Genomic DNA, 18,580 nt, shown 5'->3' with positions numbered 1-18,580 from the left:
AATAATTTCGGAGGCTGCCTTGTATCAAATAAATTGCATGTTAAATAAAGCGCAAAATGCCCGTCATTTATGACAGCGTCACTTACGTAGGGTTACTTATAAATACTTAAAATTACGTTTACGTTTTTTAAAACTTTTTAGCGTTATTTTTGTTTCATATAGGCTCCAAAAACATAAACATTTATTTGAAGACAACCCTACTTAAGTAGCGTCTTCACCGCAGTTCCGACGACGGCCGCTTTTCAAGTGAGCGCCGATAATCCGGCAGGCAAGGGAAATCTAGGAGGCTGTGTCTGTGCTTTGACCTTCGACATGGCGGGTTGTGGTCGCATGCTGACTTTGGTAAGTCCTTTGTCGTCTCTTGATAAATTGCTACCCTGTTTTCTATCCGCACTACAGGCATAAACAATGGATATTAGTCGCAGTCCATCACTGCAACCACAAACATTTGCGAAGCATCTATGAAGGCACGTAGGTTTCGGCTGTCGGCAGGCCTTTGCGTCGCCGGCTGGGTGGCTACCTAATTAATATACGATGTTCACGTTGCACAAAATGCAGACAAGTTATTCAGTTCGTCAAAACTTATTGGTGCCCGTGTGGCGTTTTTCTTTGCAGACTCGCCACTTCTCGACAACTGGCGCGGTCAACGCCAATCTCGTCAAGGTGAGCTACTACTGATTTTTTTCTGAATATGTGCACCGTGCATTAACACGTGTAATTTGGACATAGCGAAGTTGTTGTGCATTAAATATTTACTTGTGTGTAAGCCAGGTGCGCTGGCATTTTTTTGTCATGCTGCGTTCTTTTCGCGCGTGTTGGTTGCCGCAAATAAGGCGTAAGACGTGGAGCACAAGTCTAGCAAGTATGCGACGCTCTCATCGGGACGGCTCATTTCTCGGTGCTTGTCACTAATGAAGTTTAATCGCGCCAACGTGGCTGGTACTGAACAGATTTACGCATCGGTGGTGTTCGGCTGCTGACTCGGAAAGTTGCGGGTGCTATCCCGGCCGTGGAGATCGCATTTTGCATCCCATGCACGTAGATTTAGGTGCTAAAGAAAAAAAAAATCGCAGCATATCCACGGAGTGAATGATGATGAGTGGGGCGAAGCGTCCGTCCGTCTGTCTGCCTGTGTCCGGCTGCTGTCCGTGCGTTCGTCCGTTCATTCGTCGTCCGCCTGACGCACGACAAGGTTAGACTAAGAGGAGCTTCGCCTCTAAAAAAAAATGTGGATGAAATTTCCGGAGCCTCCATAATCATATCGGTGCTTATTGATTACACGTGTCCATCATCAGTATTCTTTGCTACCAGCGATGGAGACACATCTTGGCTGTGTGTGATCATTGCCTCAGGTCCGGCCGCTTTGCGGTGTCCTTAGGACCAAATGAAGTCCAAATCAACTGTTGCACCACAATTACTGATTCCTGTTTGCAGAATGTCTTCACAATTAGTTAATGCCACTTGTGTGATGAGAGGATTCTAACCATGTGGTTGCTACACTGATTTGTCTTTTTTTTTTTTTTTTGCAGCCTCCTTTGGCAGTGTTTGGCATTGAAGGCCGGTATGCAACTGCACTGTACTCGGCGGCTTCCAAAGAGAAGAAGCTGGATGTTGTCGAGAAGGAGCTTCTCCGTTTCAAGGTTGGCAGTGCCCTCTTGTGGCCAGTTGCTGCAAGGGCTGTCTGTATACACCCGAGAGCAAGTATGCATGAATGAAGCGAGCACGTCATTTACAGTCCCTTCTTAACCCTTATGGCTTGCGAGCTGCCATAGAAAGCAGTGCTATGCCCAAGACTTGTTCCTCTCCTAATCGTTTACTGACACAAAATATTGAAGGCGAGATAACGAGAGAGATAAGTATATGCAAAGTTACACACATATACGAAATGTCAAAGGCAAATATAGCCCTAAGAAACTTGATGAAAGTAAGTTTTGAAGTTCATGCTTGCTGAACAACTCAGTGAGATGCCAAACACCTCACAACGCCAACATTGAGGTGGTTTTTGCGTAAACAGCATCTACGTCACCAGATTTTGTTCGCCGATTGCTCACACGCACCTTTCGATACCTGTGGCCTTGTGTGTGCAGTCTTTGCTTTATTTTTCTGTTCATTAGTCATGCTCGTTGGCAGGTGTTACACACCGCCTTTGTTGATATTATGGCCCCGACTTCGTGATAGCGATGACATTGCTCAGCGCGTGCAGGTGTAGCAGACTGTCACTGCAGCCCCCACATCCGCATGCTCTCATGTGTAGCAATCGTGTCACAGCTTTGTGGGGCCACGTGGCTTACTGTGTTTACCTGAAAACCGGAACTGTTCCTGTCTAGTTCGGTGCTCTTTCAAAGCCATACTGGGACTGGGTGCTCTAAAAATGTCCTTAAACAATTAGCTGTTGTGCACTCAACCAAACAAGGTTTGCAGCCACAATTAATGGGACATAGACTATCCATCTCAATAACAGCAAAAAAAAAAAGACAAGCTACAAAATTTTGTCTGTGCTCTTTTGATGGATGGCTGTTTTCATAGTCTGTTATCTTCCCATTGGCACACTGCTTGAGGCAAGCCATTATTGCAATGATACTGCTATCAAGGCACAAGTGTGGCCGCTGTTTTGCAGATAAGTGTGTCATACAAAGAGGAAGTGGCAATGGGCTGCACAGGAGTGGGAAATATACATGCAGCCAGGGAATAATGGGAAGCAGCCTAGCACTGTAGTTGATGGCAAGTGGCCCTTAGGCTTCTGTAATTCATTCACTTTTGCTCTCGAGTGTACCATTTTCTAGTGTAATTGTGACCCAGTAGACAGCAATGCCAAGGAAAGTATGTATTGGGGATGTTCTTAGCACTAATTGCAATGTAAATGTGAACAAAAAAAAAGTGGACTAAAAGATAACTTGCCACTGGCAGGGACGAAACCTGCGACCTTTGAATAATGTGTCCAATGCTCTATCAACTGAGCTGCAGCAACGAGGTTTGCTCCCCCCCCTCCCATTCATTGTATGGCATATATACATGTGCATTCAAACCTGGGAAGGTTGGTCAGCTCTGCCAGAAACTATAGTGGCGAGTGTCGAACACTATTTTCCTGTCGGCGTCACGTGTTACTAACAGGCAAAAAAAGTGTGTACCACACTTTTTCGTTCTCGTGTGAAAGTTGTATTGACCGTTTAAATTCCAGTTAAACATTTTCGTCTTCATACATCCTGACGAGGCAAAGGCACCTCCCATGTTGCTCTTATTAACTCAGTCATATGCTCAGTACAGCTACGTTGTTCCGGCATCTGCCCACCTAAATTTTTTCCCTGCTTCCCGTCACCCTCACCATCTTGTCTGTTACTCTTAATGACCACCAGCTGCTATCTTAGCTTCGCACCACATGCACATGCCCAAGGAAAACAAAATGAGCGTTAACCGTTCTTTGCTGAACTTGGGGGTCACAATTGTAGGTGGTTCTAATCACTGTAGCTCACCTGGAGAGCAGTGTATGTTGTTTTTTCTTGGCTTGATTGCTGCTTGTAAAAAAAGAATTTTTTTAGTTGTCTTTATTCAGTATATCAATTGAATTTTGGAGCTCTGAAGGAAAAGGAAATTTAACTATTCATGGCCTATTTTGACAGCTTCATGTGGCTCTAGCTTGTAATTAAGCACGATGGGTTTCTCTATTCTGATAGCTTGCAATCAAGAGCAGTGCACATTTGTGAGGTTCTGCTAAAGCTTTGGCCGCTGTCTTTCTCATTTTCAACTAAAGAAAAAGCTATAAAGTTATGTATGTGTGCTGTGAGTTCATGTTTACTTCCTTCTAGGGCATGATGGAGCAAGACACGAAGCTTGCACAGTTTATTGAGAACCCGCTTGTCAACAAGCTCGTCAAAAGAGGTGCGTTTTTTAAAGAGCATGTGCCGGCTGAATGTGTATTTGCATGACTGAGATTCTCAGGTAGCAAGTGCGACGAGCGCCTTTCACAGCATTGCCAGTTTGTAAATCGGCTGGTGCACACGAACAGAATTCACTGCGAGATTAAGGGGGGTCACTGCCTGGTGGCTCCTCGCTGAACCTCGCCTAGTGTGTATGGTTCTCTGCGTCGTCTGCATGCAGCGGCATGTTAGCATGGACGCTTAAATAGTGAATGTCCTCAGAAAGCACCTTTTTCATTGTGGTAGCACCATATTGATGACTTGTACGTTTACCTATCATGATGTATGGTTAGCCAGTTTGTAGAGAATGTGCGTAATCCAACATTTTCATTTGCATGCGTCGCCTTCTGGTGGTTGCCATTACTGAAAATGATTTGGTAGGGTGCCAAAACTTTGGCTTGGCGATTGTTGGGCTTGCTTTGATATAAGATTTTCATAGACAATGCGGCTCGTTGGTCCCAATAATTTATTTCTTGTGCTTCGTATGTTTCCTTTATGCAGCAGTACTTTATTTATGGCTTCTTTTTGGGCTGTTCCATGGACCTAGTACGTACAATGAAACCCCGTTAATATGTAAGAGCCAAATCGTTTACTGCATACCTAGTTGCGTGCAGCACTTTGCTCACTCTGCGCACACCGTGACTACCGATCTGCCTGCTGTGAAGTACACCTTCTTCATTTCAGGCTATGCCCAGATTGGGCGAGTAGGCTGCTAAGTTATCGCCGCGGTGAAGAGCTTTCTGTAAGCGGTGCGCTTTCCGCGATGCTCTAGCAGTTCTGGCAGCGGATGGAGGCGCGTTTGGGCTGTCACTAAATAAAAGCGTCCAGCGTGGTAACAACAGCGCTACGCTCTCTGTATGGTGCACGTGTTGGCATAACACAGCAAGGTTTCTCAGTGCCTGCGACCTGCAACGCTAAACTCCATGCGAGCGAGCTGCTTGCATTTCTGTAAAGCGGTGTGCGCTTCAATACGACTCCGTAAAACGAAGCGGCAGCGACTTCCTGAATGCCTAGCGTGTTAATGTAATCTCTTACTAATAGCGTGCAGTAGGCCTAAAGCGACCCTACTCCACACGCATGCTCGAGCAGATAGCCGTGCATGCTTATTGTGATAAGGCATTTCGCCGGTGATAAGTCATACCGGCACGTATTTCGGTGATCACCACCTTGCCTTTGTATTGCGGTCAGCATGCTTCTCTTTGAGCGCTGCAAGGTAATAGGCAAGCACCACTCGCAGACAGCGCGTTAGATAACTCAAGCCTCTCACTTAAGTTCAATGGTACATGCGTAAATTCCCCATCACTGGTGCTGTTGCATAAAGAGATTGCGTATCTCGATCATTTTTAAACTGTGTATTTGTGTCCAGCTCAATCAACAAGAGACAACAGTTCTGCAAACGTTGTATCCCAATGGTTGTTAACTGCACCTTTCTACGCATGCCCATTCTCTTCTTTTTTCGCCTATATATGTACACCACTCCGATATTAAATCATTGTTGAAAGTCTGCGCTCTTCTCTATCTTTGTTTTTTCGCTTCTATAGTTACATTGTAAGTACTTCTAGGTTGTGCTGTTTGTACATACAATATTGAAAGCTTTGGCCAAATTGAGAAAGAGGCAATCAGTTTAATCGTTACTGTTCATATTAAAGTGGAGGTCAGTGGTAAATTTGGACAACTGAGTGTCACATGAGTAGCTTTTCCTGAACGCATGCTGATTAGGGAAAAAGAAGTTGTTCAATTCAAGGGGATAATAGATACCAGACGCTATAATATGTTCAAGCAATTTTCAGGATCTCCTTGTTAGTGAAATTGGTCGATAATTGTGGGGCGAGTGCCTTTCACCAGACGAATACCAGTTTTCCAGTTCACCAGACGATCTTCCACTTTTCAGGCAACTCACCAGCTGACAGAGACTGGTTAAAGAAAAGACAGAAAGTGACTGGAATTATCAGTGGTGTTCGTTAGTATTTTAGAGTTAATGTTATCAGTGCCTCATGAAGTAAAGACTAATTCTTTTATTGCTGCACCTTTTCAAATCGATCACCGCTGATCGATGCTTTGCATCTTTGATTTTGGCGTGGTAAACTTGTTTCTCATTTACCCAGTACTTTTTAGTAGTTAGGGAATGGATAAAATTTTATAAACCTGCAGATTTGCGGCTGGGCCTAGGCCACTCTGATGGTCGGGGTAAGGTTTAGCCTTTCTGCTGCTTCCCGGTCCTCCTGGATGGCCCAAGTTTGGTCTTCGAAGTCTGAGCTAGCCAGAGCGTAGAGCTAACGCGTCTCAAGAAGCTGTCTTTTTGTGATCGAAAAGCTGTATAGTGTGTAGTCAAGCCAGTCAACTTTCAGAATCAATTTGAATTTGCCTGTTTCGGCAGCATAGTGATTTTTGGCAGACGTTTGCGTGAACCAATGTGCATGTATTGTTGGAAATGTTCGCAAGGCTGGTGAAATTGTCAATAGTGCATGCCCCTTGTGATTATGCTACAGTAACTGTGAAGTTCTGTAATGAAAAGAACCTTTGCTAGCCAAATATTGAATTAGTGTCAGCGTCGCAATTTGACAGTGTTGAGCAGTAATAATTGCCAAAAATTTATGCCAGCTATTCAATAGAGAGCTGTTGCTAGAAGCAGTTGTGGGAAACTTGTGCCAACTGGAAATTACTGCATCATACTGCTACAAAGGGGCATTTTTTGTCTAATTTATGCCATTGCTGCGGCTTGAGGTGGTTCTGAAACCGAAAGTAGTGTTGACAGCACACATTGTGGGCAGATATTACATGATGGTGGCCATCTTGTACACCTGCGCTGCTGCAAGAGCACGGGATTGGCCGATCAATTATTACAGCTTTCGTGTGATTTGGTGGTGCTTTTTCTGGTAACGATTGTGAAAGAAGGTGATGTGGCGACCACCCAAAAGTGTGTCAGTATGACATCGCCAATAAAAAGCCTGCGTGTGTAGCGTAGGGCTGCTTGAAACTAAATGGACGCTTTTAATAGGCGGTGACTACCTGAATGCACAGGGGTGCCGACTAGAGCACTGCACGGGCCTGATTTCTCGGCTCGGGCTTGTGGTTCCAAGGTCGAGCCCAGGCGTTCATTACTACACTTATCCAGGGCGCGTGTGTTCATTACCAGGCCCGACCCGTGCCCGCTAAAGGTTATTAGTTGATGATCATTATTAATGATGCGTTTTGCTTTGTAGCTTGTGATTGGATGGAAAATACGGTGTCTACATGTATCGAAATTTTGCTTTGACCTCGAGGGTAGTTCAGCTGTTTGCCTGTTAGTCTTGGGTGGCCTCATTTTGATGGGGGCGAAACATGGAGGAAAGGAAAAGAAAGGAGGAAGCATGGCCTTACGCAGTTAGCCTTGGCAAGCTGTTTCGAAGCCAGCACTATTGGCCCCGCACGCGACCTTTTGTGCTAAATAACGTCAGCAAGGAGACTGGCGTGGTTGGTAGAGTTTTGTGGCCATTCTAGGTAGCAAGCCATCATCGAGAAACCTTTTTGATCACGTGGTGGGCTTCACTCGTGTGACGTAATGCTCCCTCATTTATTTTTCTTCCTCAATGGGGAAGACATCCTTTAATTAGGGGTACGTTAAAGAATTCCAGGTGGTCAAAGGTTCCTACAACAGCATTCTTCATAATCATATCGTGGTTTTCGCACGTAATACCAAGGAATGTAAATGAAATGTTGCCTATATGGGGGAGGGGGGCACATGGCAAGTCAATACAATAACAGTAGAGTGAAAATAAAACAGGCAAGATATTTAAAAGAAGTGTACAACAAATGTGAAAAAATGGATAGAGAAGAAAATCCGGGATGTTTTTGTGAATGCTTTTTTCTACACTCATTTCATTTATTAAAAACATTAAGAACTTATGAAAAACTCGCATTAAAAACATTACTTACACATATTTTAATAGAGTCTCTTGATTAATAATTTGTTGCAGCAAGATAATAAATGTTAACGTTGTATGTGGTGAACAGCCACAAAGAGCAGATGAAATATAGGGAAATTGTTCATAATCTAACGTCATCACGTTAATGTAACTGCCATGTACAATATAATTATATAATCAAGCTGCCAGAGACCATACTTATAGCTATTCCAGATAAGGTATCACCCTTCTTTATGGAACAAAAATTAAGTATACACTTAAAATACCACTCAGTGACACAAAAATACCGCACTCAAAAATGATGTTACAGGAATAGGCCAGTAAAAGGCAGAAATCTACATCTTTTTGAGCAAAGTTGTCCAGGCTTCAAGTAGGTCCTCCTGTCTTGGAGTACGAGTGGGATGCTAACTACTTTGTTTTGCATGAAACGAAAGCCCTCAGAATTTTCACATTGGGCCTCCCACCTTTGTCCTCACCCAGGCTCACTGTTGGCTGGTTGAGTTTCTGCAGCATTTCATCACTTCATCAAGGGACGTACGCTTCTGTGCTCGTTTATCCTTGTGGCAAAGGCAGATGTTCCCAAGCCACCATCCCATCTATTTCTATGGAAGCATGGCCTGGGAACTTTTGACCAGGGCTGTACATCAATCAACAATTTGCACATTCTCTCGTGAACAGTTTTTCTCTCCTGCTGACCAAGTATGCGGGGCTTGGGTAAAGGCAGCCACATGAATGTTGCCATATCGTGAAGTGCTCCTATAGGCCGTTTTATTTGAAGAAATTCAAGCGTCCTCAACATGAGCTCGCACACTTCTGGTGAGTCTGTCGAAGCAGCAGTAAGGTGCTCTTTCAGGTTTGGGTCAATACAAGGGGCAACATGACTACTTTGTCCTACTCGAGCCTTTCGCTGGCCTCCTTGAAGGGCTCCCAGAATTCGATGAGCTGTATCAACATAGCCGTATTTATTAATTTTATTCATTTATCAAATACTACAGACTCGTAGTACAAGCAGGGAGGGCCTATAAATGGTACGACGATGAACATGTTAAAAACAAAAAGAACAAATAAAACAAGAACACTAATACAGAAATAAAGTAAATATGTTTGGCAAAACGCTATACAAGGTAATAATGAGCATTGTGGTGTCAATTCGATTACACGATTCCGTTTGGGTACTGTACGAGAGAAAAAGAATTCTTAAATGTGTTCGTTTTCTTGAAGTAAATTGTTAATGCATCTTGTTTGCCGTGAGGAGTGGTGCAGGTTAATAGGGGCGATATAGAGATGAGTCTGGTAGTGAATTGTTTGTGTAAAGTAGTTAAAGAAATTTCAGTCTCTGCTTTTGTCTTCTCCTCTCGAGTAGTTCAATGTGGTTAGCTTTCATAAGTTGTTTGAGTTAATCCTATCTTGAGAATTTAAATGCCCCGCTGCGGTGGTCTAGTGGCTAAGGTACTTGGCTGCTGACCCGCAAGTCGTGGGATCGAATTCGGGCTGTGGTGGCTGCAGTTTCGATGGAGGCAAAATGCTGTAGGCAGGTGTGCTCAGATTTGGGTGCACGTTAAAGAACCCCCAGGTGGTCGAAAATTCTGGAACCCTCCACTATGGCGTCTCTCATAATCATATTTAAACCCTACATGTCAATCACTGAGAATTTGTTAAATATAAATTAACATCTTTTCGTCACACTTTCTCTCTAAGTTGTTATTTGTTTTAGTATATGGATCTCAAATGATACATGCATATTCTTATTTAGTTATGATTAAAGTGTTATAGCATAGCAGTTTTACATTGGATGGTGCTTTTTTAAGATTGTGCCTCAGGAGGGACAATTTTCTGAAGGCTGAGGTGCAAATATTACTTATGTGGTTATTTCATGTTAACGTGGTGACTCCCTTATATACTTGTATTGATACTTGTATTGATACTTGTATTGTGTTGCTTCTTGCAGGTGGGATGAACCCTAATTTATACGTATGAAGCAAAGCTTATTTCTTGTGTGTCGTTTGCATTAGTTTGGTTTTGTCTGCGTTTAGTGTCATTTCCCTGTGCACGCACCATTCAAAAATAATATTTAAACTACTATGTAAACAAATTTAAAAGGTGTAACTCACTCAAGAAATATATCTTGTGCTTTGAACTCGCTTGGACTAAGACTCTCCAAATTTTCCTAAGCTGGACTTGCGCTCGCCGAAATTTTTCCCGAGACTCAGATTCTCGGCTTCTGCCGAGTCTGAGCGAGTCCGAGTGAGTCGACTCATGATTGACCTGTGCTCGCAGCTGAAGCTTATGAAGGTAGGGTGACAGAACTTTGGCTTTGCGATTTTCGTGCTTGCTTTGATATACGGTTTTCATTAACTTGACAATAGATAGTTTTGCTTTGATGGGAACGTTTTTAATGAAAAATTGAGAGCGGTTTCACTCACACAGCCAGCAGCCGAATTTTCAATGGAAACGAAAATTCTCGAGGCCCATGTACTTAAAAGTTAGGTACACACTAAAAAACCCCAGCCGGTAGAAATTTCCGGAGTTCCACTACGGCATTCCTTATGATCATATTGTGGTTTTGGGACATTAAACCCCAACAATTGTTAATATTAGGAGCTGCCGGGCTAAAAAATGACAAGCAAATGTCAATTTGCACAAACCGCCAGTTGTTTGAAAGGCCTGTAAACAGGTTCACTTTTTTTTACACCCCCCATGTAGGCTTGCCAAGTAGACTACGGCAATCACATTTGTTGAATATTACAGCTCCACGCAGACCCTTCATTTCAAAGAACAATCCTGTGCCTCTTTTTCTTGCCTGACCGATCCTCCTCGTACGAACACAGTGAAAAAAGCGTGCCCATGGGCAATGTTACATACCTTTAAGCTCGTCGATTGGTTCTTCGAAACTGCACCGAAACTGCACCTTGGCCCTGCAGCAATGCAGTTTCAGCCGCGCTGTCTGCATTTCATTTTTCTGGGCTGCCCTCTGCCATTTTTGTAGAGCCTGAGATTACCGGGAGAAATGGTAATATATCAGCACAAATGCCTGTTAAATAAAAAGGTGTCTCACTACTTTGGGAAAAGTGCTCCTTGCTCTGCATTTCTTGCTTATGACGCGTGCTTATGTTAGGTAAGCACCGCTCGGTCATTGGTTGCTCGTCGATGATGTATCGCGGTCGTGGTGTCACGTTGCCCAAGTGCGCAGACTCGTGACGACGAGCTGCTCCCTCCTGGAGAAGGGTAGCGAGTGGCCGCATAAAAATTTGAAACTGGCTGAAACTGACGTGCTAACCCTTTTAACTTTCTTACTATCGTACATACTTGCAAAATTCTTGTGGCAGCATGTTCACATAGCAAAATTGCACATATTTCTCTTTAATAAAATATTTGGGCCATGGGGTTATTTACTGGCCCTTAAATCCTGTTAAAGAATGAGCTTTTATACCAGAAGGTCAAGATGAGAGATGTTGCAAGATGAATGAAAGTGTTGCATGTGGCCCTGGCGAAGAGAACTTGAGTCTCGGCTTGTCCACTTTCTTCTTTGACAATCACCAATGCTTCTTTTTGGGGCGAGTTTGTTGAGTTGCACACTGAAACCAGTGCAGTCTGAGTGCTCTTTTCAGACTGAGCTCAGATTTGTGTGCTAGACAAGAAGCGGGATTTCCAAGGCTGCCTGCACCAAGAGCACGACAGTCATTTCAGCCCGCACACATTTTTAACTGTAATCACTTTTTCAAGTGTACGATATTTTGCGTTTCTCAACTATATGAATACAAATGCTACCTTAGTTGTCTACAGTTCTCTCAACTTCTGTAATGAAAAATTGAGAGCCATTTCACTTTGTGAAGTTGGGTGATGCGTTAAGTAGTAATAAGATAACAAGCAGTAATTGCACCATATCGATTGCATGAGTGCGGGGTTTAGTGCTTCCCACCAAGTGCAAAGGGCCCAGCCACAATTCATCATCAGCCGCGCGCAGCCTCGACAAAGTGCTCATACTAGATGAGTGTGTAGCAGGTACATTTGTAAACAGCTGAAGGTTGAATAATCGCACTTTCAAACACATTTGGCCTCGCCTCAACACAAAGCTACACTCGGAATTCCCTTGCCGATCGTTGGCCGAGCATGGCTGCTGCCCCATTAAAAGCCATGTATCATAATTGGAAATACTTTTTTCTTTCTTCCACAGATGCCCTCCAGGATGCCCTCAAGAAATTGCAGTTCAGCAATTTGACTGTAAACCTCATCGGTAAGTAGAGGCACCACTTTATCTTATTTTATCTATTTCTTTGTCAAATGCTGTCAGCCTTTCATGTGCCTTTACAGGGGGCGGGTGAGACATGACACTGAAACAGTTTTAGAGCATTCTCAAGAATTTAGGCCTAGATATCGGGTGTTATTTCTCAAGTGCTTTCAAAACGCTTCTACTGTTTATTGGTATTAGTCCAGCCTAAATGTGGACACTTGATTTTCCCTGCTTGCTGTAAAATGTGAAACATTAGTCAAATATTCCATGCTTTTCAGTTTAGCTTCACTCTTTTCATTGAGATAAAAAGATAAATTATTGCTATCATTACAAAGGAATCTCTAGCTTGAGATCTTAATGCATGTCCACTAAGAAGTAATGTTTTTCAGCTACCGAAGCGGGAAGGTTTGCTCAATTTGCAGGAAAGCAACACTTACTGACTGGATGATTCTGATCTGCTTGTGCCATCCATTGATATGTAACTTTGAAATTGGCAGAATTGCAGAAAACTCTGGTACAATGTTCTTGAAGGGGAACTCTGGCAATGTTATGATATCCAATGATTTCCATAAAATTTTCAATACGTAGACCGTGAGCCAAATGATGTGACCACAAGTCATTTAGCTTTTCCGAATAGGAATTCGAAAGGATTGGCGGCCAATTCTCTAAATGAAGCCTTTGAATGCAAACTGTACTGTGTGTGTGACATTTGAATCCTACTCGGCCTTGCTTTTTGCCTGTCTGCCCGAGTAGGTGAGGTTGGAGGTGGGGCTCTTTCATAAATGGGACAGTGGTGGTGATGACCACCAAAGAAAGAATGTGATTTTGTGCATTGCATTGCATGTGAGTTGTCAAAAGGCAATGGGTGGGAGCTGGTGTTGCACTGATAGTGCTTGCGCTGTTGTTCTCTTTGTTGCACGTGCAGTGAGTACTTCAAACTATGCAACACCATATGGCCCATCGTCGTTCCTTTTTGCACTGAAAGTTCCAAAGAAGACCAGCGTTGTTTGTTGTCACTCTACAGAAGTGCTGAAAGCACTTTTGTGGGTATTTTCAATTCATTAAGAGATAAATAGGGCTAATTGTTACTCATTCACATTGAAATATGCTTCATGTGAAAGGGACTGGACTGAAAAAAGACAACTGGTAGTTTGTGCCACACGTTTATTTGTCAAATATAAAACGAGTGTATATGCTACAAGGCCAAGATTAAGGGGGGGGGGGGGGGGGGGAGGAGGGCTGTTACAGGACAAAGATGAGTGAAGGGGCTGCTTTTTGGAGCAGCAGCATTTCCTTCAATTGATTGGCCCTGGCGTAGCTAACTTGAGTCTCGAAAGTGATGGACGATGTGCTTGCCCACTTTCCTTCTTCTTTGACAATCACCAGTGCTTCTTCTTGGGACGACTTTGTTTAGTGGCACACTGAAACCAGTGCAGTCTGAGTGCTCTTTTCAGACTGAGCTCAGATTTGTGTGCTAGACAAGAAGCGGGATTTCCAAGGCTGCCTGCACCAAGAGCACGACAGTCATTTCAGCCCGCACACAATTTTCAGTGTAATAACTTTTTGAAAGGTACACTAAAGGGAAACCATGAACTGATTTAGATTGATAAATTTTACTTTGAGAACTCTAATGTCGTAAATTTCACCATTATAGTTTGAGTAATAGAGGAGAAAGTCAAGTTCAGTTTAATTCCTAAATTTCGCGTCGTAATTTCACTGCATCATGTCATAGATTACAAAGTGTATTATTATATTTTGACACCATCGGAGCTACAAAATTTTCTCACATATGTTAATTCTATGGCACGCTCAGAGGACACCTCATTTTTACTGATTAGGAACTTGACAGCTAAACATCCTGCGAATGTACATCCAAGAGGGATTGTCTAAGACTGCAGCCCTTGCTTCGCCTCCTCCTAAATTGCATACAGTGGCACTCAGCCAAGGCCCTGTCAACAGGTGAAACTGCAGTACAAAACATGTACGACGACCCTCAACCACAAGGAACTCAAATGCAATGCAATCAGTATTTATTTTTAATTTTTATTTATTTATACATACTACTATTCCTATAGAGATTATAACTGGTAGAAAACCTAAGACATTGATTGAGTGCAGTCAAAAGAAAAAAAATCAATAAACGAAAAAAAAACAAAAATACATGTATTTTTAAAACAACAAACACATTGGCACTTCACTTATATAGGAACAAAAAAATCGGTTAACACTGTATTTGACAGGCTGTCAAGTTGCCTTCTAGTTCTAAAAGAGTGTCATGAGTAACAGGGCGCGATGCCCGCGCCGGGCGTGGGAAGGCGGCGGCGGTCCACGAGACCCTGATGATGCGGTCAAGCTCGACAACCAGATTGGACACAGAAGCTCGCGGCACATGACCCAAGCCATGATGTGAAATCCCAGAGGATGAGCTGGCACTGTGCTGTGGGGCTCCGAGCTGCGAAGACGTGCTGTACAGGTTTCACACAACGACAATGGGGGACGCACAAGCCATGCCGTAAGGAGCCCGTAAAATATGCCCCTAAAATATGTTGAAGAGGATCACAGAAGAATTCCTTCGGGTAGCGGTATAGAGGGATGTAAAAAGATGTCAAGTACTGTAATGTATGCCAAAAAACAGTCATTAATGGGAGAGTTGTTAGAGTCCCTCTGGGCAAGATGCCAATTGTAGCGATATCATTCAAAAGGGTGGCTATTGACAATGTGGGACCTATCCAAGCAGTGTCAAGAGAACAGGTATATACTGACCCTGATGGATCTAGCTACTAGATACCCAGATGAAGTGGCCTTCAAAAAATATGGACACTTTTCAGGTAGCAGAGGCTCTTTTGGCAAAGTTGTCAAGGTATGGCATTCTGAAGGAAGTCCTTAGGGATAGAGGTTTGAATTTTATATCAGAGATGATGAAAGGAGTTCACTGATTGATGATTATTGAGAGTAAGTTAACCACCCTATACCAGTGGATGGCCAATGCATACCTGCCAAGTCTCCCGGATTACCCTGGAGACTCCCGGATCTTGAACATATCTCCTGATTGTACGTGTCATAGGAAAATCTCCCGGAAATCCAGTTTTGCCCCGCACATCCAGTGTTTTGTCTGGCCACTTGAGAAAATTTTCTGGCCATATAGTAAAAAGAATTCTTTTTTTAGCGATGATAGCAAGGCTCAACTCGGTTGAATGTATGTTTTCGAGGAGCGAAAATAGCGCCAGAACATGCGGCATGCCGAGTAGGAGCAGCGAAATCGCGCATGGCTGTGCAGTTCTTGAAGGTCACGCACATTAACTAAAAAATGGCAGCGAGAAAACTTCATTGTAGCAGAGGGAGGGCAGTGACCCTGTGGTACAGTTGATGCTTTTGCTGGCTGTTAAATGTGCCAGCATTCCCACACGAGAGAGAACAATGGTGAGCAAAAGGGGAGCGCCTCCGGGCTTGCTCGAGTGACTGACTAGAGGGTTTGCAAACTCTTTGTGGCTGTTCTATTGCAGCCAGCAATGGGTGTGCTGCTGTTAACCTTTGGGGTTGGGGGGGGGGGGGGGACGCACGCATAGTCAGCCCTTTACATTGACATAGAGAGGGGCACAGGGACTCGAGTGAACATAGAGGGGCATGGGCGGTGACGCAGGAGGAGTGGGGTGACCCTGGGACGGACCTTCACCAACACATTTAAAAAATGGCATTGCTAAAAGTCATCTCTAGTCCTGAGTGGTTGCTCATGTTGAATGCGGTGTTTTAATCACATTTTGAACATCCCAACATTTTACCATCAAATTTTTTTACTCATTTGAGGTCTAGTAGTTGTCCAGAACACTGCTTATGTTTTTTTTTCTTTGAGTTGTTGTGCTTTCATTAAAAACCACTGAACTTCCCCAGAACTAAATTTTGATGCTTCAAAACATACCTTTTGGTGCTCCAGAGCTATCCCCAAACTCCCTTTTTAATGCTCCAATGACTTAAACCCACTTCCACTCCTGATTTGCCACATCTCTCGGCAGTATCAGACTATGGGAGCAGAAAAGCACCTGCAGTGATGATGGATCCACATTAATGCAAGAGCTTTAGGGAAGAGCCACAGATATTTTGGCCTTACTTTTGCTTACTGTGGGCACCAAAATTAATTTTTTATGCACCTGATGGGTACCATCTGGAAATGCAGATTTAGAGGCCGTGTTTTGCTGGATGGAAACATCATGGGTGTAGGGCACCAAGTTCAGGGTGCAATAAGGACGTACCAAATAAAATACATTTTTTGTGGATAAATTCAGGAATGCAACTATAGTGCGAGCAAGATAGTTAGCCAAGTTAATCTGGCGCACTCACTGGAATACTCAACAAAAGGGGATAAGAAAATGATCGCCGTCATAGCTCAGTTGCTAGATGTTTAAATTTGAAGAATGTCAGGCTGTTCTCATTTGGTGGCAAATTGTTTTCATCCACTTTGATTCTTTTTTACTAATGTTTCAATTAATGCACTACAGTTAGACTACAAATGTCCCCATGCTGTTCTTAGCTCAGTTTTCTGTTCGCTTGTTTAAACTTTGCCTATTGAAAAAACTAGCCTTTAGATTTATTCTTTCATTTTGTATTCAGTAGCAGATAAGTTGTTGAAGAGTGGGTTTGTGCTTAACCGTTGTCAACACTTGCTTGCATTTATCAGCGACTCTCCTATTTCATATTGACCCTTTCCAACTAGCCATCTGCCGGTGTACCTGTCACAACAGTTGCTTCAGCCAGTCTAGGGTCATGGCCTGGGCTTCTGGCTGGCACATTACATAATAAACCAAGCACTATGTTTTGAGATGTTAAAACCTCACTAGTATTTTCTCGCCATCTGTGCAGGCTCCCTGGCTGAGAATGGCAGGTCACGTTTTGTGAAGCCAGTGATTGGGGCTTTTTCACGCATCATGGGTGCTGTGCGAGGGGAAGTGCCTTGCGAGGTGGTCACTGCCAAGGTGAGACTATGCTTGGGGTGATGGCATGCCAAACCAGTTTCACGTTGTGTTCAATCGTTCCATTACTGCAGCAATGACTCTGCTCGTTTGTTTCTTTTAAACTTTTCGATTGCTGTTCGCAGTCCGTTTCCTTCTTAAAAGATGAGATGCGCCCTTTGAAAACTGAAAAATCGCGAAAAAATTGATTTTTTGAAAACCACATATTCGAGTAGTATGTCTTATAAACTATCTGTTTTGTAAATATCAATGTCTCATTCATCGCAAAATTATGTCAAATAAATTATATAACATGCCTCAGCAGCCGGTGAGTGGCCAGCGAGTGCTGAAAAAACGTAGCTTCGCGTGTTTGAAATTTCCCAACCATGCGGCCCAGCGCCACCATCTCAGTCTTGTTTTGCTTGTGAATTCTTGCTCTTTTTTTTCTTTCGCCACTCGTGGCAGCAGCAGTGGCATGGCCGAGGCAGGAATCGCTCATGATTGGGGGGCTCCCGAATTTTTTGAGTCTCCCGCGGCTCGGATGCGAAGCCGCGATTGGAGGAAGCGCGTGCTTCTTGAGGGAGTGGGCAATCATGCAACTCCTATGTTGCTGCACGCGATGCCGCATCTGTTCCCCTGGCTCGCCGTCTGCTCCGGCGCTTGCAAGGCTAGCATTCTTTGTGTGTCTCGTTCGCCATCATCCCACTTGTTCTCACGTGTGCTCTTCAATCTTTCGCCGTCTTTATGAAAGGATCTTTCGCTGTGTTCATGGGAGACTGATTGTCACGCTGTTGGTCATGATGGGCAAAACAAAGTTCGGGACTCTGCATGCATTTGGTTCAAAAAAGCATCAGATGAAGCTCGTACGCATGGCGGGGCTCGTTCTCGCGGCAACGCACGGCTACAATTGCAACGATGCTTCTGGCGGAGCAGCTTCTGTCTCGTCTCTGTAAGACGACTGCATTTTTATCCCACATCGAGATGGCTGCACTATCGGTGCAAGACCCCGTCGTCACAGCTGAGGTTGGCGTTGGTGTTTGATGCTCAAGTGCGCCTGATGCATCGCGCTCGCTAACCGCAGTTATTACGGTCCCAAACAGTGCAACCGCGTCATCGACTGTGCATTTGCAGACATGTTTTTTTATGTGCGAGGAATTAGCCGCGGAGGATAACAAACGTGTTGCTGTGCTACAGAAGCTTGCCATTATGCCAGCGCCCGAGAGGAAGTTTCAGATGATGGCAGAACCTGAGAGAAAGACACTCTCCGTCTAAAAAAGGCTTAAAAACAGATGCAACACTAGCAGGAAAAGCGGCAAAGAAAGAGAGTCCAAAAGGACAAATCTAGCTACTGTGCAGGGCCATTTTAGATCAAAATTTGTGTTCAAATCTTTCAAAGCCGGTTTTCTCGGAATGAATTTTTTGTCCAGTGAGGCTGTTTAGTCTAGCAATATTTCTGTAATCGTTGTTTGATTTCTATCAGACTAATAAACAGCCCACCCACTGACAGAGCCACTTTTTGAATTTATTGTGTCTGTGATTGGTGTTGATTAATTAATATTTCATTGATAACAACTCTGTTCAGCAAGG

The 18,580-nt window shown here is 43.7% G+C and overlaps 1 protein-coding gene across 1 annotated transcript in view; it reads left to right on the top strand.

The window, feature by feature from the left end:
* The first annotated feature begins 223 nt into the window (after positions 1 to 223).
* ATPsynO (ATP synthase subunit O, mitochondrial) overlaps positions 224 to 18,580 on the top strand; it is a 38,099-nt gene continuing 19,742 nt past the window's right edge. Inside the window, exons 1-6 of the mRNA XM_037426275.2 lie at positions 224 to 342; positions 616 to 663; positions 1,530 to 1,640; positions 3,804 to 3,876; positions 11,994 to 12,053; positions 16,905 to 17,017. Coding sequence (XP_037282172.1) covers positions 313 to 342; positions 616 to 663; positions 1,530 to 1,640; positions 3,804 to 3,876; positions 11,994 to 12,053; positions 16,905 to 17,017 — 435 coding nt within the window. The 5' untranslated portion in view covers positions 224 to 312. The remainder of the gene's footprint in view (positions 343 to 615; positions 664 to 1,529; positions 1,641 to 3,803; positions 3,877 to 11,993; positions 12,054 to 16,904; positions 17,018 to 18,580) is intronic.

Source organism: Rhipicephalus microplus, chromosome 5 (assembly GCF_043290135.1).
Source record: "Rhipicephalus microplus isolate Deutch F79 chromosome 5, USDA_Rmic, whole genome shotgun sequence".
NCBI lineage: Eukaryota > Metazoa > Arthropoda > Arachnida > Ixodida > Ixodidae > Rhipicephalus > Rhipicephalus microplus.
This window is presented reverse-complemented; position numbering and strand designations above follow the sequence as displayed.